Below are 20,165 nucleotides of genomic sequence, written 5' to 3' on the forward strand. Positions count from 1 at the left end.
ATTAGTTGTCTGGTTTGTTATGCTGTGAGCGCATAATAAGTTTTTAATGCTGCTCATTGAAGAGAGAAGTAGCTAACTTGTTTCTTCGGACTGTGGCCTTTTGAGAATTAAAAAAGACAATTTCTGTGGTTGCAATCCATACCTGGAGTGCTCTGTAACCCTGATTTTGTTTTTATGCTCTCACAACAACTTTATTCCAATTTTTCCAGGAACCAGAATTTGAACTTGGCTTTCTTGTGCCCAAAGCTAAGATTTGACCCACTATGTCCTAAGAAGCTCATGAACAAGTGCCAGACCATTCTGTTGTTTTACGGGATAAAATCAATAGCTAAATAATAGGGTCAGACGATGTAAGGTCCATAAATATGCAATTGTATGGTTGCTTAAACTTGTTTCTGAAGCCACTGGTAATGACTATTGGCTGACAGAGTATTGGACCATATAACATCTGGGTCTGATGTGGTACAGCAGCTCCTTCATTTTTCAATCCAAGTGTCTGTGGTTGCTTCGCTGGTTAGTTTTGTTGGCTCAGTTCCACAGAGCTCCTGAAAGCTAGCTGTGCAAGCGGTAACAGCTCTTTCTATCATGCAGATGAGACTTTTCAGCAAACTGCTGTAGAAAATATATGGTCTCTTCTATTCACCTGCTGGATCATCCTATGAAAAAAGTCTAAGCAAGTGCTAAAGGTGTTTGGCTGCTATTAATCTGCTAAGAATTCTTGCAGCTAAAGTGTTTGTGCTTCTTATGTTGAACCCTTGAGGGATTATTATTATTATTATTATTATTATTAGAGAGAAATGCAGTTTCTGATGTTCCCCATTTCCCCCACTGTGGTCTGTCTCCTTAGGTCCTCTCTAAGCCCATCTTCTTTAGGCAAAATTCAGAACGCAGGAGTTTCAAGTTATTAGACATACGGAAACCAAATCGGGATGGGACTTACTCTCCTTCAAAAATCAGTCCCCCTTCCACTCCTAGCAGTCCTGATGATACTTTCTTCTCCTTGGGTGATCCTCAAAATGGCAAGAAAAGAAGGAAAATTTCAAAGGTATTTCTTTCTTCAAAGATTATTTGATGACTTATTAAAAACACTGAGGAATTAGAAGCAGTGTTCAGAAACTGCTATCTTAAGGCTTGTCTAGGGAATACAGTATTAATTTCACATAAGTGGTATTGAAAATGCTCTGAATTATGGAGGAATAATAGAATGAAATCTCAAGAGAGCCTTTTTAAAATTAAGTATATATGTTCTCCAATCAACTTTGAGCTACGTAGATACTAAATTATTAAAATCCTAGCACAATAGAACAGTAACATTAATCATCAGGTAAAGATTATATGGTGACAAACAAGGCTTTCTTGTTATATAACCTTTGAAGCAATTGTCAATTCATGATTTTAAATGATCAAGGGAAATACTTCCAAACAATTTTGCCTTCCAGATTAGGTATGCAAGTGCATAATATTTTTTTAACCATCTGAATTTATGGGAGAATCTCGTGAAAAGAAAATATATCAACACAGTAAGTTAGGAAGAGGTGAATGGAGGACAAGCACTTGAAAGAATGGAAGGGGAATGAGAAAATAATTACCTTGGTGGAGAAGATGAGCTGCGCATCAATTTTAAAAAATCTTGATTTGTGGAAAGAAGAAAACATTTACTTTCTCTTCTTTATGTTAAGCAGCTGGTGTTAAAAATCAATGCCATTTATGAGGCTCGGAGAGGGAAGAAGCGAGTCAAGAGGCTGTCACAGTCTACAGAGTCTAGCTCTGGGAGAGGTAAGGGAATCCTGTTTCTGGAACAAGTGGTTTTGTGGGGCTGCTTGACCTGGGCCTGGATGGTCTGCCTGCTCAGTGTTGTCCAATATTAAAGTGAATTCCTTAATAATAGCCGGTTATAAAGGACATTTTCCCTTTTCAATAATATTTAGTGCTACTTGCCCTACATTGTAGTACCATCACAGAGTACATTTCTGCAGTCTCAGGAGCTGTTGCTGTGATGTATATCAAGAGTTGACAGACTTACCTGATCCGTTTGGTCTTTTACAGTAGGACCCATCATTCACTAACTAGAGTAGGTGCAAAAGACATTGCTTTCTGGCTGCTTCCTGAGCATCCTCCAACTAGGAACTGAGCTCATTGTCCTTTCACACAAGATTCCTCCCTTCATTCCCCAATCTTTCTTCATTTTAGCAGCCTAATTTTGGTGATGTTTGGTGTTGCTCCCAGTAAACAAAAGCCCTTAGTGATTCCAGTTTGCCAGAAATTTCTTAGTAGATCCTGACTTATCTTCTGGCCACCCTGGCCAAGCATCCTATACTTTTGGGGTATAAGAGAACTTGTGAGATCTGGTTTTGTGATCCATCCTAGGTTTTGCTTGCTATTCAGGAAACAATTACTGTTTTTTAGAAAAGTGATGTTTCCTGTCCTTTTCTGTTTCCTCCTAGTTACAGATGAAAATAGTGAATCAGACAGCGACACAGAAGAAAAACTAAGAGGTATCAATTAAGAGATGAACTTCAGAGAAGGTTGTTGAGTCTTGGCCTGAAAGCTGTGGGCTTTCCCCCTTCTAGTTTTTGTTTTTTGTTTTTATTTTATTACCCAAAGATACCAGGATATGTTTTTATGCCCACATAGGCATTCAGTTGTTGCAAAAGTGAATTATCGATTATTTGATTGTTCTGATAGCTACATGAACTCTCATATCCCTAAAAAAAGGTTCATTATCCAATGAGCAGCCCAATCCTTAAAATATGTACTCAGAAGTAAATATTTGATGAAGTTTATATCCTAGTGCAGCTTCCCCAGACCTGGAGCCTTCCAGATGGAGTCAGGTCACAAGTCCTAAAATTCCCAGTCAGTTTAACCAGTGTACATGCTAGCTGGGAATTCTGGGGTTTGCAATCCAAACATAATGAAAAAGTTCCAGCCTGGGGAAGATGTTCAGATGAACGTGTTTAGGACTGTCAATTTTATAGATAAAAATGAGGCTCTGTCTTCAGTGTTTCAGTTATGTGGAAGAACTGCAATTGCAATTGGCTGCAAGTATGGTGAAGTTTGATATCCTTATATTTAATAGTTTATTATTTGATAATTTGATACATGCTACCATTCCAGAACATGCCACTTCTCTTCCAGACCATGCTGTTTCTACTGAAGATTATGCCAATCTGGCCATTGCAAGGGTGATTCAGCAGATTTCCAACTCTTGGGCTATGTGCTCTCCTTTTCTACAAAAAAGTTGTCAACTGCCACTCCCCCAACAACCCTGCATTTTTGTCTTGATTCTCTGTATAATGTTTCAGAATATTTTTGATATCCTGGTTACGACACAACATAGTTCCTGAATATTTAGGCCAGCCATTCCAAACTCTGGTGCCCTTCAGTTGGGTGGATTTCAACACTCAAGATTTCCATCCTTTAGGATCCGTGTTGAGAATACTTCACACTGAAGTCCACACATCTGGAGGATGACCAGGTTAAGAAAGGCTGACTGAATTCATGGTGAATATGTAGTCTGAAGTGGGAGAGAACTGCTAAGCACTGTGGGAACAGCACACAAAACAATAGTGTTGACTTTGTTGGTTTACCTTTTGTGTAGCTCACAGCCAGCGCCTAGTCCATGTAAAATCTCGCCTGAAGCAAGCCCCCAGGTATCACACTTTGGAGAGAGATCTGATCGAGTATCAAGAGAGGCAGCTCTTTGAATATTTTGTTGTAGTGTCATTACACAAGAAGCAAGCTTGCGCACCATATGTCCCTGAAGTTACCCAGCAGTTTCCATTAAAGGTAGGACTCAAGGTAGAGGATGCCCATTCAGAGAGAAGCAAAGGGGGGATGCTGCGGTCTGTTGACTAAGATTCTAGAACAGTGTTTCTCAACCTTGTCATCTTTAAGATGTGTGGACTACAACTCCCAGAATTCCTCAGCCAGCCATGAGTTGAAGTCCACGCATCTTAAAATTGACGTGGTTGAGAAACACTGTTCTAGAAGCTGCAACCCAGAACACCTGGATGATACCAGATTAGGGAGGGCTGACCTACCCAGAGGTGGGCAGTCTTTTTGTGGCCAGGGGCCACAACATTGTTAGGGAGAGTGATAGCCACAAAAGACAGGGCAGTGAAGCAAAGTGAATGGGCTAGATTTTTCAGTTTATCCTTCTGTTTTAAAGTGAAGTTTGTTGCTGTTTACCTTCTTAAAACAATGCTGAGTCTATTTCAAGATCTCAATTACAGGTTTTATGTTTCTTGCCTCAGACTGATGGGAATCTGGGCTGCTGATTTGAGCAGCTGGGCTCATAATAAACACTGGGAGCTGTATGTGGCCTGTAGCTTTACATTGCTTACCCCCTGCCTGATCTGAGGCAGTTGGCTTTGTTTTTTGATAACCCTCCACAGAATGTGACTAAAAATATGAATGTTAGTGCTGGGGTAGTAAGGAGCATCAGGTTCATTTCCATAGAACCTGATATACATGAAAATCTATAAGATTCTACAAGATAGAGGAATCCTTAAGACTTGGCTATAAATGAGAGAGAGGGGAGGAAGGCTGGCTGGCTGAGACACACACACACATGTCTGATGCATGAAGATCAGGTGAGCTAGGTGAATAGCTATGTTAATACCCTCCAGACAGATGTCTATTCTTCGTCATCACTTCTCCAGTTATTTAAGGAGCAGGGTGGATGGAAAGGGGAAAAAAACTTCATGCAGTTTTACTTCTACCTAGATAATTAGAAACATCTCCTCCTTTTCTTCTGCTAGCTTGAACGTTCCTTCAAATTCATGAGGGAGGCAGAGGACCAGCTGAAGGCCATTCCTCAGTTTTGCTTCCCTGATGCGAAAGACTGGAGTCCTGTTTCTCAGTTTAGCAGGCAAGTTAAAGGATAGTTCCTTTCTTCCCTTCTTGCCACATCATAACCTGCCACTATTCATAATACTAACTTTATTTGTACAAGATTTTTTTAAGGATAACAGTAAAAATCATCCTTTAAATTTCAGCATGAACAACTGAAGAATAAACACAAAACAAGTGACAGGAAATATTTCGGCAATCAGTGCATTCAGTCAGTCCCTCAATCCTTATTTTGGTCTTTGACCAGAACAAGGTGTAACATGAAAGCTACAGAATTAGTCACAAAATTATCAGCTGTAGTTTAAAAACAGTCTTTACTTCTAATCTGTACCAAGAACTACAGTATTAAATGATCATAACTGTGTTCATATATCTAAAAATTGCCAAGGAAATTGCATGGATGTGTCTATGTAGTTGCCAGCAGTCAAGATTGATTTGAAGGCAGGCACCACCAACAACTAAAGAGCAGTGGTTCAGTGGTTAAAGGCACTGAATGAGAAACAGGGAGACTGGGAGTTCTAGTCCTCCCTTAGGCCCAGAAGCCAGCTGGGTGATTTTGGCACAATCACTCTGTCTCAGCCTGAGGAAGAAGGCCAGGACAAGCCACTTCTGAAAAATGCCGCCAAGACAGTACGAGGATTTGTTCAGGCAGTGGCCAGGAGTCAAAATTTCAAAGGCACAAAATAAAACAAAACAAAAAGCATACCCACATACAAGCATACCATAAAGTGAGCATGAAAAATAATTATTTTGTCATTTTAAAATGATTGTTGTTTATTTGTTCAGTCGCTTCCGACTCTTCGTGACTTCATGGACCAGCCCACGCCAGAGCTTCCTGTCGGTTGTCAACACCCCCAGCACCCCCAGGGATGAGTCCGTCACCTCTAGAATATCATCCATCCACCTTGCCCTTGGTCGGCCCCTCTTCCTTTTGCCCTCCACTCTCCCTAGCATCAGCATCTTCTCCAGGGTGTCCTGTCTTCTCATTATGTGGCCAAAGTATTTCAGTTTTGCCTTTAATATCATTCCCTCAAGTGAGCAGTCTGGCTTTATTTCCTGGAGGATGGACTGGTTTGATCTTCTTGCAGTCCAAGGCACTCTCAGAATTTTCCTCCAACACCACAGTTCCAAAGCATCTATCTTCCTTCGCTCAGCCTTCCTTATGGTCCAGCTCTCACAGCCATATGTTACTACGGGGAACACCATTGCTTTAACTATGCGAACCTTTGTTGTCAGTGTGATGTCTCTGCTCTTAACTATTTTATCGAGATTTGTCATTGCTCTTCTCCCAAGGATTAAGTGTCTTCTGATTTCGTGACTGCAGTCAGCATCTGCAGTAATCTTTGCACCTAGAAATACAAAGTCTTTCACTGCTTCTACATTTTCTCCCTCTATTTGCCAGTTATCAATCAAGCTGGTTGCCATAATCTTGGTTTTTTTGAGGTTTAGCTGCAAGCCAGCTTTTGCACTTTCTTCTTTCACCTTCTTCATAAGGCTCCTCAGTTCCTCTTCACTTTCAGCCATCAAAGTGGTATCATCTGCATATCTGAGATTGTTAATGTTTCTTCCAGTGATTTTAACTCCAGCCTTGGATTCCTCAAGCCCAGCATGTTGCACGATGTGTTCTGCATACAAGTTGAATAGGTAGGGTGAGAGTATACAGCCCTGCCGTACTCCTTTCCCAATCTTAAACCAGTCCGTTGTTCCGTGGTCTGTTCTTACTGTTGCTACTTGGTCGTTATACAGATTCTTCAGGAGGCAGACAAGATGACTTGGTATCCCCATACCGCTAAGAACTTGCCACAATTTGTTATGGTCCACACAGTCAAAGGCTTTAGAATAGTCAATAAAACAGAAACAGATGTTTTTCTGAAACTCCCTGGCTTTTTCCATTATCCAGCGGATATTGGCAATTTGGTCCCTAGTTCCTCTGCCTTTTCTAAACCCAGCTTGTACATCTGGCAATTCTTGCTCCATGAATTGCTGAAGTCTACCTTGCAGGATCTTGAGCATTACCTTACTGGCATGTGAAATGAGTGCCACTGTTCGATAGTTTGAACATTCTTGTCATGAGTACTGATGGCGAGCAGGAGGGGGCCCCCATCCAGGGTGGAAAACGCATGCGTAGTACTGAGGAATTAAGCAGCCATTCAAAGAGACACAGATCAGGCCCGCCTTAGCTTTGGGGGTTTATATGTCTGGGTTTTTCCCACACTTCTTCAGTTTGTTAGGATTCTGTTTTATGTAGCAGTAATAAACACTAGAGACCTACTCCTCGTCTCAGCGTGATTTCTGACTGTTAGGACAATTCTTTAGCGTTTCCCTTTTTTGGTATGGGGATATAAGTTGATTTTTTCCAATCTGATGGCCATTCTTGTGTTTTCCAAATTTGCTGGCATATAGCATGCATTACCTTGACAGCATCATCTTGCAAGATTTTGAACAGTTCAGCTGGGATGCCGTCGTCTCCTGCTGCCTTGTTATTAGCAATGCTTCTTAAGGCCCATTCAACCTCACTCTTCAGGATGTCTGGCTCTAGCTCACTGACCACACCGTCAAAGCTACCCCCAATATTGTTATCCTTCCTATACAGGTCTTCTGTATATTCTTGCCACCTTTTCTTGATCTCTTCTTCTTCTGTTAGGTCCTTGCCTTGCCCATCTTTGTTTTTGATCATACCCATTTTGGCCTGGAATTTACCTCCGATGGTGCGAATTTTCTGGAAGAGGTCTCTTGTCCTTCCTATTCTATTGTCTTCTTCCACTTCCGCGCATTGCTTGTTTAAAAATAATTCCTTATCTCTTCTGGCTAACCTCTGGAATTTTGCATTTAATTGGCCATATCTCCCCCTATCACTGTTGCCTTTTCCTTTCCTTCTTTCTTGGGCTACTTCTAGTGTCTCAGCAGACAGCCATTTTGCCTTCTTGGTTTTCTCCTTCTTTGGGATGTATTTTGTTGCCACCTCCTGAACAATGTTGCAAACGTCTGTCCATAGTTCTTCTGGGACCCTATCTACTAAGTCCAGTCCCTTAAATCTATTCTTCACCTCCACTGCATATTCCTTAGGAATATTAGTGAGCTCATATCTAGCTGATCTGTGGGTCTTCCGGAATCTCTTTAGTCTGATCCTAAATTGTGCAGTAAGAAGTTCGTGATCGGAACTACAGTCAGCTCCAGGTCTTGTTTTTACTGACTGTATAGATGTCTGCCACCTTTGGCTGCAAAGGATGTAGTCAATCTGATTTCAGTGTTGTCCATCTGGTGAAGCCCATCTATAAAGCCATCTCTTAGGTTGTTGGAAGAGGGTGTTTGTTATGCAGAGTGAGTTGTCTTGGCAAAATTCTATCAGCCTATGTCCTGCTTCGTTTTGTTCTCCCAGGCCATGCTTACCTGTAATTCCAGGTGTCATTTGACTGCCCACCTTAGCATTCCAGTCTCCTGTGATGAAAATAACATCCCTTTTAGGCGTGTTGTCCAGTAGGTGCTGCAGATCCTCATAGAACTGCTCTACTTCAGCTTCTTCAGCATCTCTGGTTGGGGTGTATATTTGGATCACTGTGATGTTAGATGGCTTGAATTCGAATTGAGATCATTCTATCATTTTTTGGATTGTATCCAAGCACTGCTTTAGCCACTTTACTATTAATTATGAAGGCTACTCCATTTCTTCTGTGGTCCTCTTGTCCACAGTAGTAGATCTGGTGGTCATCTGATGTGAAGTGACCCATTCCAGTCCATTTCAGTTCACTGATGTCCAAAATGTCTATCTTTAATCTTGACATCTCACCAATAACCACATTCAATTTACCCTGGATCATAGATCTTACATTCCAGGTTCCAACGGTGTGTTGATCCTTAGAACATTGGATTCGCCGTTCACCACCAGCACCGTCGGCCGCTAGCCATCCTTTTGGCTTTGAGCTAGCTGCGTCATCACATCTGGGGCTAGTTGAACTCATCCTCTGTTCCTCCCCAGTAGCATTTTGACCATCTTCCGACCTGGGGGTCTCATCTTCCGATGGTATACCGACATATCTCTGGTTGTACTGATCCATTTAGTTTTCACGGCAAGAATACTGGGGTGGGTTGCCCTTACCTTCCCCAGGGATTGCGTTTAGTCTGACTGCTCTGTCATGACCTTCCCGTCTTGGGTGGCCCTTCACGGTTTAGCTCATGGCATCATTGAGGTGCTCAAGCTCCAGCACCACGACAAGGTAACAATCCTTTGCTGAAGTTTAAAATGATACTCATTATCAAAAAAAAAAAAAAAACCCTGTAAAGGTATTACTTTTAAAAGCTATACATGTGAACAACAAACCCCCCCAAAATCTGAGTACAGGTAGTCCTCGCTTAACAACCATTTGTTCAGCAACTGTTTGTACTGTGAAAGACACATTTGATAGTTTCAACTAGTCCTTCAACAAAAGGGTGCAAATGTTCCTTGAAAGGAATTTTCTTTATCACTTCTCTAGGACAGCAAAAGGAGGATTACTATAACAAGCCAAAGTAAATGTCCTTCTTTACATAAGGACCTCTACCTGTGTAACATGCATTCTACTGTGTACGTTGAACCTTTACTAATAGAGCATTTGGGACTCTGGCAATGCCAGAATCAAAATGTTAAATATTCAAAAACCAATGTTGGAATAAAAACATCTAATTAAAATTTTATTTTGGTGGTTTTATTTAAAACTACCAATTGTTAGCTTATTTATCATGCAGGTTTGCTGTGAAGAGGAGGGGCAATAATTTATATTGTTCTAATAGGCTTGCAAAAAGAAAAAGATCTTTAAAGTACTTAATAAAATGCATACATAACTTCTTTTCTTTTTAATATATATATATATTTCTTCTAGAACTGAAGATAACCTTGTCACTGAAGAAAGTTTCTTTAAACCTTCCTCTTTTTCAGTGAGACATTTTCATTTGTCTTGACTAGTGAAGATGGCAGCCGAAGATTTGGATACTGCAGAAGAATACTGGTAACTATCTAGTTTCATCTTCAAAAATTGGATAGGATGGTCTCACAGGCCTCCTTTGAAACAGCAGTGAGGGAAGAAAAGGTGTTGACCCATGGTTTGTGGGTAATATTGCTGTATCATAATTTTCTTTTTGTAGCCAAACCCAGGCTGTCTTCTCCCTCTCATCACTGCAATGGAGTATTTGAAATAATGTAGCTGGAAAATCAATGAGATTTGTTTCGTTTTAATGGAGTACAGTACTATATTCTGTAACTTAGTCAATCTTTTGCAATTTACTGCCCTTTAGAGAAGTTGGCCTTGGGTTAGGATTGTGGGAAACAATCTAGCACAGCAGGATAACTGCAAGCTAGGGAAGAGGTGCCTCAGAAGTGTAGTAGGCTAGTTTAGGAAGAACTGCTTTGTTTATGGAATAGTAGTTATCTTGATTTTGGCTTCTTCTTGTTCATCACTGTCTATTTGTGTGTATCTGTGTTGTGTCTGTCTCTCTTGAAAGCCCAGTGGGAAAGGGAAGCGTCTTCCAGAAGTTTACTGCATTGTGAGCCGTTTGGGGTGTTTCAACCTCTTCTCTAAGGTGAGGGAGAGGGGGGTGGGGACAGAAGAGGAGGGAGACTCTTCCCTGGTCGGTTTGCTGGTCCCATACACTGATCATTAGAAGGACAATTCAAAACAAGGATGATGACCTGGTCCTGTATGGATAATCCAATACTGTTGTTTGCTGTTGTCAAATAGAGAATCTCATCCAGTGCTTTAAATGGTGCCACTTGTTTCTGCTTTGGAGCATGTTACATGTTTTTCTTCTTCTACCGTTGTTAAAAGCCAAAGTAGATACTACAAGAGATTTGTGATTAGTGTTTCTTTCCTTTAAAAAGCAAGAAAGAAAAGAAAGAAAATAGCCACCTAGAGAGGAGAGGCAGTTTGGATCAGAAATGTGTTCTCTAGGGGATGAAGACCATAATCTCATTTTTTATTTGCACAATTTCCAGCTTTTCTCGGCTGAGGACAAACAGCAATTTGGGAGGAGGACATATTGACTGAGGGGAAATTGTATGGACAGAAAAGCATAGTCCTGTCTTTCCCATACCTACCCACCAAGGAGGAGAAGTAAAACAACAACAGCCCTAGGAGTCTAAATCAGAGCCTTCCCCCCAATAGCTGTTTCATTAAAGCAGGATTTTAATGCTTGTTTCATGTGGCATCAAACAATGATCTGACAACAATGAAAACCCAACAAGAGGAGAGGTAAGAGGTATATACCTGAAGCAAATACATTGTCTCCTCCCTTCTATTTCTTGTCTCTCTGCTGTTCAGATCTTGGATGAGGTTGAGAAAAGACGTGGCATTTCGCCTGCCTTGGTCCAGCCACTCATGAGGAGTGTCATGGAGGCTCCTTTCCCAGCCCTGGGTCGGACTATCACCATCAAGAATTTCCTGCCTGGCTCTGGAACAGAAGTAAGATCTAAAGCCAGCATGACAGAGGATGGTAGATCGAGAGGGGGAAAGACATAGTTCAGTGTTTCTTGCCCTCAGCAACTTTAAGATGTGTGGGCTTCAACATCCAGAATTTTCCAGCCAGCATGGTGGCTGGGGAATACTGGGAGTTGAAGCCCACACATCTTAAAGTTGCTGAGGGCGAGAAACACTGATGTAGATAGAAACCCCCAAAAAGCAGATGAAGTAGCTAAAACACAAAAGTGGGAGTCTAGGCCTGAGTTCTAGGCATGCCCACAAGTTGCCGTGTATGTGCAGACATTTCACTTTGGGTGCCTCAGGTTCCCTGCCCATTGGAATTAACTTAACACATTTAAAAAATAAAAATGCTAGGTGATTGCAGTGAAGTGTTCTCCTTTCAAGTGTGGTTGCCTGTACAGAAAAAAGAAGGCAGGGTAAATGGGTGGGGGACATTCAGTGGATGGCTGGAGATCATAATTAGGAACCAGAACATTTGTTTGCTTCCTGGTAAAAGGGTGTCTTGTGTTTCCAGAGCCCAACATGGAAATACATGGAACAGAGGGGCCCCTTTTGAATAAGGCAAATTCACAAAGCAAATTTCCAAGTGCGGCCCACTGGTCTGAAAAGGCTGTAACTGGCATTCTCCAAGTCCCCTCCCCTTATTTGCTCACTTATTTATAGGGCTTATAGGTTGCTCAGGTCAGAACTGACTTTGAGTTGATTTTACATCTTTTACATCTACCACTGAGGTATAGATAGCATTCTTTCTGTTTCAGGTGATAGAGCTGCGTCGACCACTCGATTCAAGGCTTGAGCATGTTGATTTTGAGTCCCTGTTCTCCTCACTTAGCATCCGGCACTTAAGCAGAATCTTTGCTTCCTTGCTGTTGGAGAGAAGGGTGATATTTATAGCAGACAAGCTCAGGTAACTGTCTGCCTCCTAATCTTCTTCCTTACCTGGTAGATATTATCCACCCTATCTGTCCTTAAAGCCAGTTTTCAAGGGTTGCCTAAATCCTGGAGTAGTGGCTATGTCTGTCTTTTTCTAGGCTCAACAGGCAGAAATGTATCTCCTTTCTTGGCTTCCACTGAAGCTGGCCTCAAAGGTTAATGCTTTCCGTGTAAAAATTGCAGTTATCCCTGAATAATAGGAGTGTCTGGCTTATCTTGGTTGATCTCCAGCTGTGGATATCACTTGGGGGCAGTGGGGAGTGGCTACTTCAGACAGTCTAGATTCCTGGGGACAAATTTGTGCAGTGATGTAGTGAGTGCTGGGCCTTGGGGACAAACTCCAGAGCTGAATAGCCGAGAAAAGTCCCATATGAATGGCAGAATAGTAGAGGATGGAGACAGCAGTAGCAGCTGGGCCTCAACATTCTTTCTGTTTTGTTGTTAAAAACATCATGCCAGGAGGTAGACAGATGGTCATATATGTTGTTACAGATGCTTGTTCTTTTGTCTTTAATGTGGATAAGTAAACAAAAAGACCTGGCTTTGTAAAGCCAAATACACCACATCTCCTGCTCCATAAAATCACTAAGTCCAGGGTTTAATTTTACCTAACTATATCACTGGGTTCATATGGGAAAAAATGTTGTCATTGGGAACTCATGATGAATGCATGTCCAGGAAGAGTTGAGATGTATGGTATAATATTACTAATAATAAAAGGAATGAAGATGAATGTGAGTGTTTCTACATTAGTTGTTTATATTGGAACCGATATCATTCAAACATTTTGAACTTCTGAAGATCCAGATGATGCAGCTGCTGAACAGCTAAAGTGAAGTGTGTGCAGGGTTGCTCTTCCGTTTTTTTCATTTTAAGGGGTTGTGTGACTTAAATATGTGTAACTTAAAAAGTATTTGAGTGTAATTTGTATGTATTCTGCACTATTTCAAAATGGGTTCTCATCATTTTGAAGCAGGAAACTTCAAAAATGGTACTGTAATTTGTTAATAAGCATAACCTAGCTTTTATTTTTTTTAAAAAAATCCTATTTTTAAAAAAATTGAAAACAAAAAGCAGAAAGTTATGTTCCCATCTACTCAGCAATGTTATCCTGACCATTGTCAAAGTCTTCTGTCCCAAAGCCTAATTATTGTGGCTTCCAGCCATTTAAAGGTAACCAATTTTTTATTCTTTCCCAGTCAGTTGTACATAACCTGCATCGCTGTACAGGACACTATGTATTCTTGGAGTCCTTATATATAATAGCTAAAACATGCTCACAATGTGCTTCGAATGAAAATATGCAAAGGTTTTAGGTGGCTTCTGGGACTTTAATTAGCTTAAATGGCATCATTAAATACATCAGCACATCCCATTCAGTCTGGCAGAGAAGGCATGTTGCAGATACCATCTGCCAGGGACTTATATCTGGTGGGTCCCAGGAGGTGGCCCTTCTCTGCTGGGTCACCTGCCTTATGGAAGATTCTCCCCTGCTCCCCAAAAGTCAGGTTAGCTCCATCCTTGTTAATGTTCCATAAGTCCCTCGAGACCTGGTTATGTCACCAGGCCTGGGCATCCCAGGGCACCCGAGACATTCTGAGATGGCTCTACTGTGGTTGAGATTTTGTTCTCTCCATGCGGTTTGTATATTTTAAATACTTTATAATTTTTTTAATCAGTTCAATGGTGACCGATTCTCGGAGACTGCCTGTACAAGTCCCTTCCTTTTTAATAATGATTTTAAATATTTTTATAGTGCTTGTTTTTATGCATCTGTGGTTTTATTCAATTGTTGCATGCCGCCCAGAGTTGCTTTTAGTGAGATGGACGGCTATATAAATATGATTAATAAATAAATAAAAGGATTAGGAAGGCTAACAGAGTTTGCCAACCAACATCTATTGGCTGTGAAGGCTCAGGGAACCTTTAATGTTTTCAGGTATGTAGCCTACAGCATACCCTTTAATGCCAGACCTTACCATGTGCTTCGTCCTCATGCCTGTGCGATTTCAGGTTCTTCTTGAGTGTCAGATGGTTGACCTTAATGTGCTTGGGCAATGTTGAGCAGGGCAGCTTGCAAACTTCCTGATCCTCCTGCGTAGATAGCCCTTATTTTCTGCTCACAAATGATTTGGACAAAAACTCCTTCCTCCCACACCTTGAGAAAAGCGGGGCCAGATCTCTTTAAGATTTTCTGCAGCTGGTGCCTGGCCCTCATCCATTTTTAAAGAATTGGAGGATGGGAGAGCAAGTTTTTTTTTTTCTCCTAACCAGAAAAGGCAAAATTTAACAGATGAGTAATGATGCTTATTCAAGTTTCAGCAGCTTGCCTGTTTTCACAATTCCCAGTAAGTCCTGTTACATCCATGGGACTAAGAGAAGGAAAGGTGAAGCTGCCAAAAAAAAAAAAGGGGAAAGAAATCATCTGTTGGGTTGTTGTTGTTTTTTAAGGTGGACAAGAGCAGAACAAATTGACATAGTAGGTCTGTTGCATAAAATGTGAACTGAAGTCTTAAAATTCTTTGCTATAAATCAAGAGGACAGGCAGTCTGCTGCCTTCTAGATATTTTGGATTTCAGCTTATCACAGCCAGTGGACAAGCATAGTCATGGTTTATGGGATGTGTAGTCCCAAACATCTAGAAGGTACCAGGTTTCTACCTCTGCTTCTAACTATCTTAAACAAACAAAAATAACTTACTAGCCCTCAAATATGCAGGAAAAGGTTCTGGTAGATAAGAATATTGAAAGCGCAAAATTTCTGAAAGATTATTTGTTTTAACATCTGCCCAGTTCCTGATCTCCCTACTTCCTTCTACATCTTACCTGCCTTTAGACTAGAATTGTTAAGCCCTCCATTAAGGGCTTGCAAAATTGTAAATGATGTGGTCAGAATCCGAGTTGTATATACTTCAAAAACAATTTGAAGGAAGTACTTCAGACCTCCTACAAGTGCTGCACCTCTCTGCTGTTCATTAAAGCACACCCTTCTTTCCCAGGCTTCTTTGTGAACATGAGAAAAAAAATGCAGCCACTTTAAAAGTCATGTTGAAAATGTGCTGCCTTGATGGTTCAGTTTATTAAAGCAGCAGCATTGAAGCTAAAAAGAGTTGTACTGCTTGAATGAATAACAGAGATGCCACGTTTTCATGAAGTCCAAAGCACCTCTTCCAAATCATTTTCAAAGCGTGCAGAACTGTAGAGTAATTGTACAGGTTTCCTTGATCTTGAGTAATAGGTGTAAAATTTAGCACAATCATGAAATGATGTAATAGCTATAGAATCATTGTTGTTGCTGTTATTCCAAGGAAACACGTACACTGGAGGCCAGAAATTGATTTTATTTATTTAAGAATGCAATCTTAATTTGTGTGGTTCTAAAACTTGAAAGGTAAAGGTAAAGGTTTCCCTTGACATGAAGTCCAGTCGTGTCCGACTCTAGGGGGCGGTGCTCATCTCCGTTTCAAAGCCGAAGAGCCGACGTTTGTCCGTAGACGCTTCCATGGTCATGTGGCCGGCATGACTGAACGGAACGCTGTTACCGGCCCGCCGAAGCGGTACCTATTAATCTACTCACATTGGCATGTTTCTGAACTGCTAGGTTGGCAGGAGCTGGGACTAGCAACGGGAGCTCACCCCGTCACGCGAATTCGAACCGCCGACCTTCCGATCGGCAAGCGCAGCAGCTCAGCGGTTTAACCCGCAGCACCACCGCGTCCCTTAAAAACTTGAAAATGTGCTCAAATTATCTTACCTGGACTGTTTGGTTTTTGACATGTAGAAGATAACAAGAAATAGGGTTCAGTATTGGAATCTAATATTTCTGTTGTAAGGTTTATTCTTCTGACAAGTTAAAGTTATCAATTTGTTAGGTTTCCAGCATTGCGAGTTTTAAGCAACAGCTCCAGAAGGGTGATCAAAGGATGAACGATATTCATAGAGCCTTGGAGATCTGTGTGTTCCTGCTGGAATTCAGAAGAGGAGATGTTGCTCAAATGCTGTACACGCAAAGTGCATTATTCCGTTACGCAGATCATTACAACTGGACACGGCCCAAGTGGTGATATCATAGCCACTACTTTAATTTGTCGGAAACATGTTTTATTAAATGGGTGGAGAAATCATTTTCTCTCGTAACCTGTCACTCCTTTTTTTCCCCTGGCAGTATCATATTTGGCAACTGTGGTCATCCTTGGAAGGGGTAGAATTACTCTAGAATCATCATAAAAGAGGCCCAACTTGCGTTTGGGCATTAGGGATCTCTTCTCTGCCTTTCGTATTTTCATGCTTCTTTTATAAATGTGCAATTAAGACCTTTTTTTTAGTATTATGGTACATGGTTCAGTAGTTGGACTGAAGGACAAATCCTCAAGTTCAATACATAAAAAATAAAGTTTGCTTGAGAAATTACTTAATGTTTCTGAAAGGAGATTTAATTTCTGTTTAGTTTCTCGTTTTGTTTCCCTCTTCCCTCACTTTCTCCACCTCCTTTGTTAAAAACCAGACCTAAGGCAGCTGTTTGAGATTGTTCAATGGTTTGGAATGCTTCAAGTAATTCGACAGAGGCTATTTAATGAGTATGGGCAGCATAGGAGAGATTGGATTTATCTCAGTCTTACTCCAAGCAGTCATATTCATATAGATCTCACTTGTTCACTGGGAAAACTATTTATTAACTACACATACCTTGGGAATCTCAGGACTGACTTTACATTTGGGGTAGTGGACTTAGGATCCTGTGAAAGGGCAACCAATTGTATTTATCATGTATTTTAACTGTAAAGGAGGGCACTGTGCCCCTTGATGGAAGGGAGAACATTGACATTGGAAAATGTCTTGAGCCAGTCTTGGTGAATGTGGTTTCTTCCATCTTTCTGTTGCTACAATGTTCTGTAGCTTTCCATTGAAGGAAGAAAATCCGGCATCTTGCCAGTCTTGAGTGTATGTGTTGTGGAGCATTTTTGAGCCAAGCCCAAACCAGGTTTAATAAGTACATTTATTCATAAATAAATTACTGAGTTGCTTTTTGATCCAAAAATGACTCTCCTAGGCAACTTCACAATAGAAGGCTTTAAAACAATGTAAGAACTTGGAAGACCAATCAAAGCAAAATAATAGGAAAAAGTTCCCTTTAAGCAAAGGTAATACATTTGAAGTTATTTAAAAGGCATGTGGAATTTAAAAAGTTTTAACAGCCCATCTAAAGCTGAACAAAGATGCCAATTTAAGCTACGTGCAGAAAGTGCACATCTTGTTGTTTTTCTTTTCCTTTTAGAATTTTTTTCTGTTATTGGGAGCCTTGAGAGTGGAAAAGGAAAAAAAGATTATTTCTTCCTCCCTCCGCCCGTTACCATAATAACCCTAGTAATTGCCCCCTTTCTGCTAAAAAAAAAAAAGCTTGGATGTGCATATTTCTATTTTTTAAAGACAAGCTATTACTTTGTCTGAGCTGTTCAACCCTTCTCCCCAAAGCTTATCACTGAGATGGGGAAGAGTCTGGTAATTGGTAACACAAACAAACTATGGAAGACAAAGTGCCTTTCTATTTTTCTTTTAGAATTTTTTTTTTCCTGGAGTAAAAATGACAAATAGGGAAAAGAGAAGCCAGCAACTCATTTAGAGTTTGGTGGTTTCATTTTAATGATGAATGTTCCACTTAGGGTCCAACTCTACCAGTGTGTCATTCCAAATTTTAATTAATTATATATAAACACATGGGACATGGACACATCCCACCAAATAATTTGAAGTTACTGCTTTAGTACAGCAGTGACATTTAATGTTTTATCACATTATTTGAAAGGGTTTTTTTAAATAAAATATGTTTAATAAACTTCTGAAAGCTTCTAGTGGCAGGATCGCAAGAGAACCAGAAGTGCAAAATAGTATTATTGTGTATTAGATGAACCGATCACAACTAGTCACATTTCTCCAATCCTCCCAGTTTATCTTGGGAGGTGATACAACTTGGTCTCTGTGCTATTCCAAAGCTGTCTTTCACAACCCAAAAACTATAATTCCAGAGAGTATCACTAATGATTGGAAATTCTGGAATTGTCTCATGAAATCTGTAGTGGGCATTGGTTTGCAGAAGACTGCCCTAAAGTGTTCGGTGGTGCAGAGTTAGGCTCCATTACTGACTACATCCCAACTCAATTTCTTCTTTCCTCCTAAAAGGCAGTTTAGCAACAGCGGACCCTGAGAAACATTTTGGGCACTGACAGATGTGCTGCGGGCATGAAAGATACACTTTTCTAACAGCAAGTTAGACTTGCTGTTTTGGGGGCAGGTGAGGGCAGGTTAAAACCTCTGTCTTCTGCCACAAGCAGTCTGGATCAAGGTTTCTGGAGTGGGGAAGAAGCAATGTTGATCAAGATGTGCATTTCTGTGCAATTAAGAAGACCTGAGGGAGGAGGGATGAGTTTAAAATTCAACACTGCACATCCCATTAAAATTTTAGTTTTGATAACCATGAGCACTAGGAACTTTATTCTGTTTTTTTAAAAGGTTCTTAGCCAGCCAGAACTGCTGCACTACACTTTTTTTTTGGGGGGGGGGAATAGTAAATCCATTTTTTTTCGCTAGTTCTTTCCTTTTCTCTCACATTGCCGCAGAAATTGTTGTCAGGCGTGGAATATTCTCCCCCCACCATGGCTTTCCCTTTCCCCTCCTGCTCAGCATGCATTCTCTCATGGTGCTTAACTCAAGCCAGCTGTAAGTGGTTTCCTGGCCATATGATTCCTTTAGGCAGCACAATGCATCTCCCTCCTCCTCCTCCTCCCATCTCCATCCATTCAAGACCTGGCTTATAAACCGAATGACGTTATGGGTCTGTTTGAGTTACATACCCAAGCTTCCCCAGATGGTCTAGAAGATTTCAGGCCTACAGCTGATGAGTGGCTTGTTTTTTTGCCTGTCTCAGAGGGTGGGGTTCTTAAACTTTTGGTTCTGATTATGAAAATAATATTACTATATTCTTCTCCTTTTGCAAAAATGACCGTTTTCTGGCAGATCCTTTCTTAAAATCTGAAAGAACCAATGTCTCCCTTATTCTGGTGGCTGTATTTGAGTGTAAGCTACATGTCATCCTAATATATCTAGGAAGCCTGCCACGATGGCATTAGTCGCATGTTTGTCCATTTATTCATTTTTCTTGATATAATGCATTTTTTCAAAGCATTATATCAAAGCAGCTTACACGATTCTTTAAAAAGCATGAAAATACAGCTACTGTTATTATTCTTATTATGGCCATTATTACAGGTAGTCCTTGCTTAACAATCGCAATTGGGACCAGAATTTTGGTTGCTAAATGAAGCAGTCATTAAGCAAATCAACCCGATTTTACGGCCTTTTTTGTGGCGGTCGTTAAGCAAATCATTGCAGGTATTAAGCAAACCACATGGTCGTTAAGCGAATCATGCCGTTCCCTATTGCTATTCTTGCCAGAAGCTGGCCAGGAAGGTCGAAAATGGTGATCATGTGACTGTGGGACGCTGCAATGGTTGTAAATGCAAACTGCTTGCCAAGAGCCCAAATCATGACCATGTGACCACGGGGACACTGTGACAGTTATAAGTGTGAAGACCAGTCATAAGTTGGTTTTTTTAGCACCATTGTAAGTCTGAACCATCACTAAATGAATGGTTATTAAGCGAGGACTACCTGTAAATGCCTCACAAGTTCCATGTTCAAATGCACATCAATGAATTGTACCAAATGGAAGTAGCATAATTCCTTTTATACCAGCTGCTCCCAACTGGATCTATTCAGAACGTATTAGACTTCAGCGACTGTTTCTATAACTCTTGCTGTTCAATCCATGTTGATCCTGGTATTCTCCTTTGATTAGCAGTACTTTATTTTGATTAGCAGCAGGTATTTTTATTGGCTTCAGCAAAGGATCGTTACCTTGTCGTGGTGCTGGAGCTTG

General features: G+C 40.8%; 1 protein-coding gene across 1 annotated transcript in view; it reads left to right on the top strand.

Moving 5' to 3' along the window:
• DENND2A (DENN domain containing 2A) overlaps positions 1–20,165 on the top strand; it is an 80,837-nt gene that overhangs the window by 47,818 nt on the left and 12,854 nt on the right. The window contains exons 6-14 of the mRNA XM_063308495.1: positions 848–1,045; positions 1,683–1,776; positions 2,445–2,495; positions 3,599–3,786; positions 4,761–4,874; positions 9,768–9,833; positions 10,327–10,404; positions 11,142–11,282; positions 12,059–12,207. Of these exons, the coding sequence (XP_063164565.1) occupies positions 848–1,045; positions 1,683–1,776; positions 2,445–2,495; positions 3,599–3,786; positions 4,761–4,874; positions 9,768–9,833; positions 10,327–10,404; positions 11,142–11,282; positions 12,059–12,207 (1,079 nt within the window). The remainder of the gene's footprint in view (positions 1–847; positions 1,046–1,682; positions 1,777–2,444; positions 2,496–3,598; positions 3,787–4,760; positions 4,875–9,767; positions 9,834–10,326; positions 10,405–11,141; positions 11,283–12,058; positions 12,208–20,165) is intronic.

Source organism: Candoia aspera, chromosome 7 (assembly GCF_035149785.1).
Source record: "Candoia aspera isolate rCanAsp1 chromosome 7, rCanAsp1.hap2, whole genome shotgun sequence".
In the NCBI taxonomy this organism is placed as follows: domain Eukaryota; kingdom Metazoa; phylum Chordata; class Lepidosauria; order Squamata; family Boidae; genus Candoia; species Candoia aspera.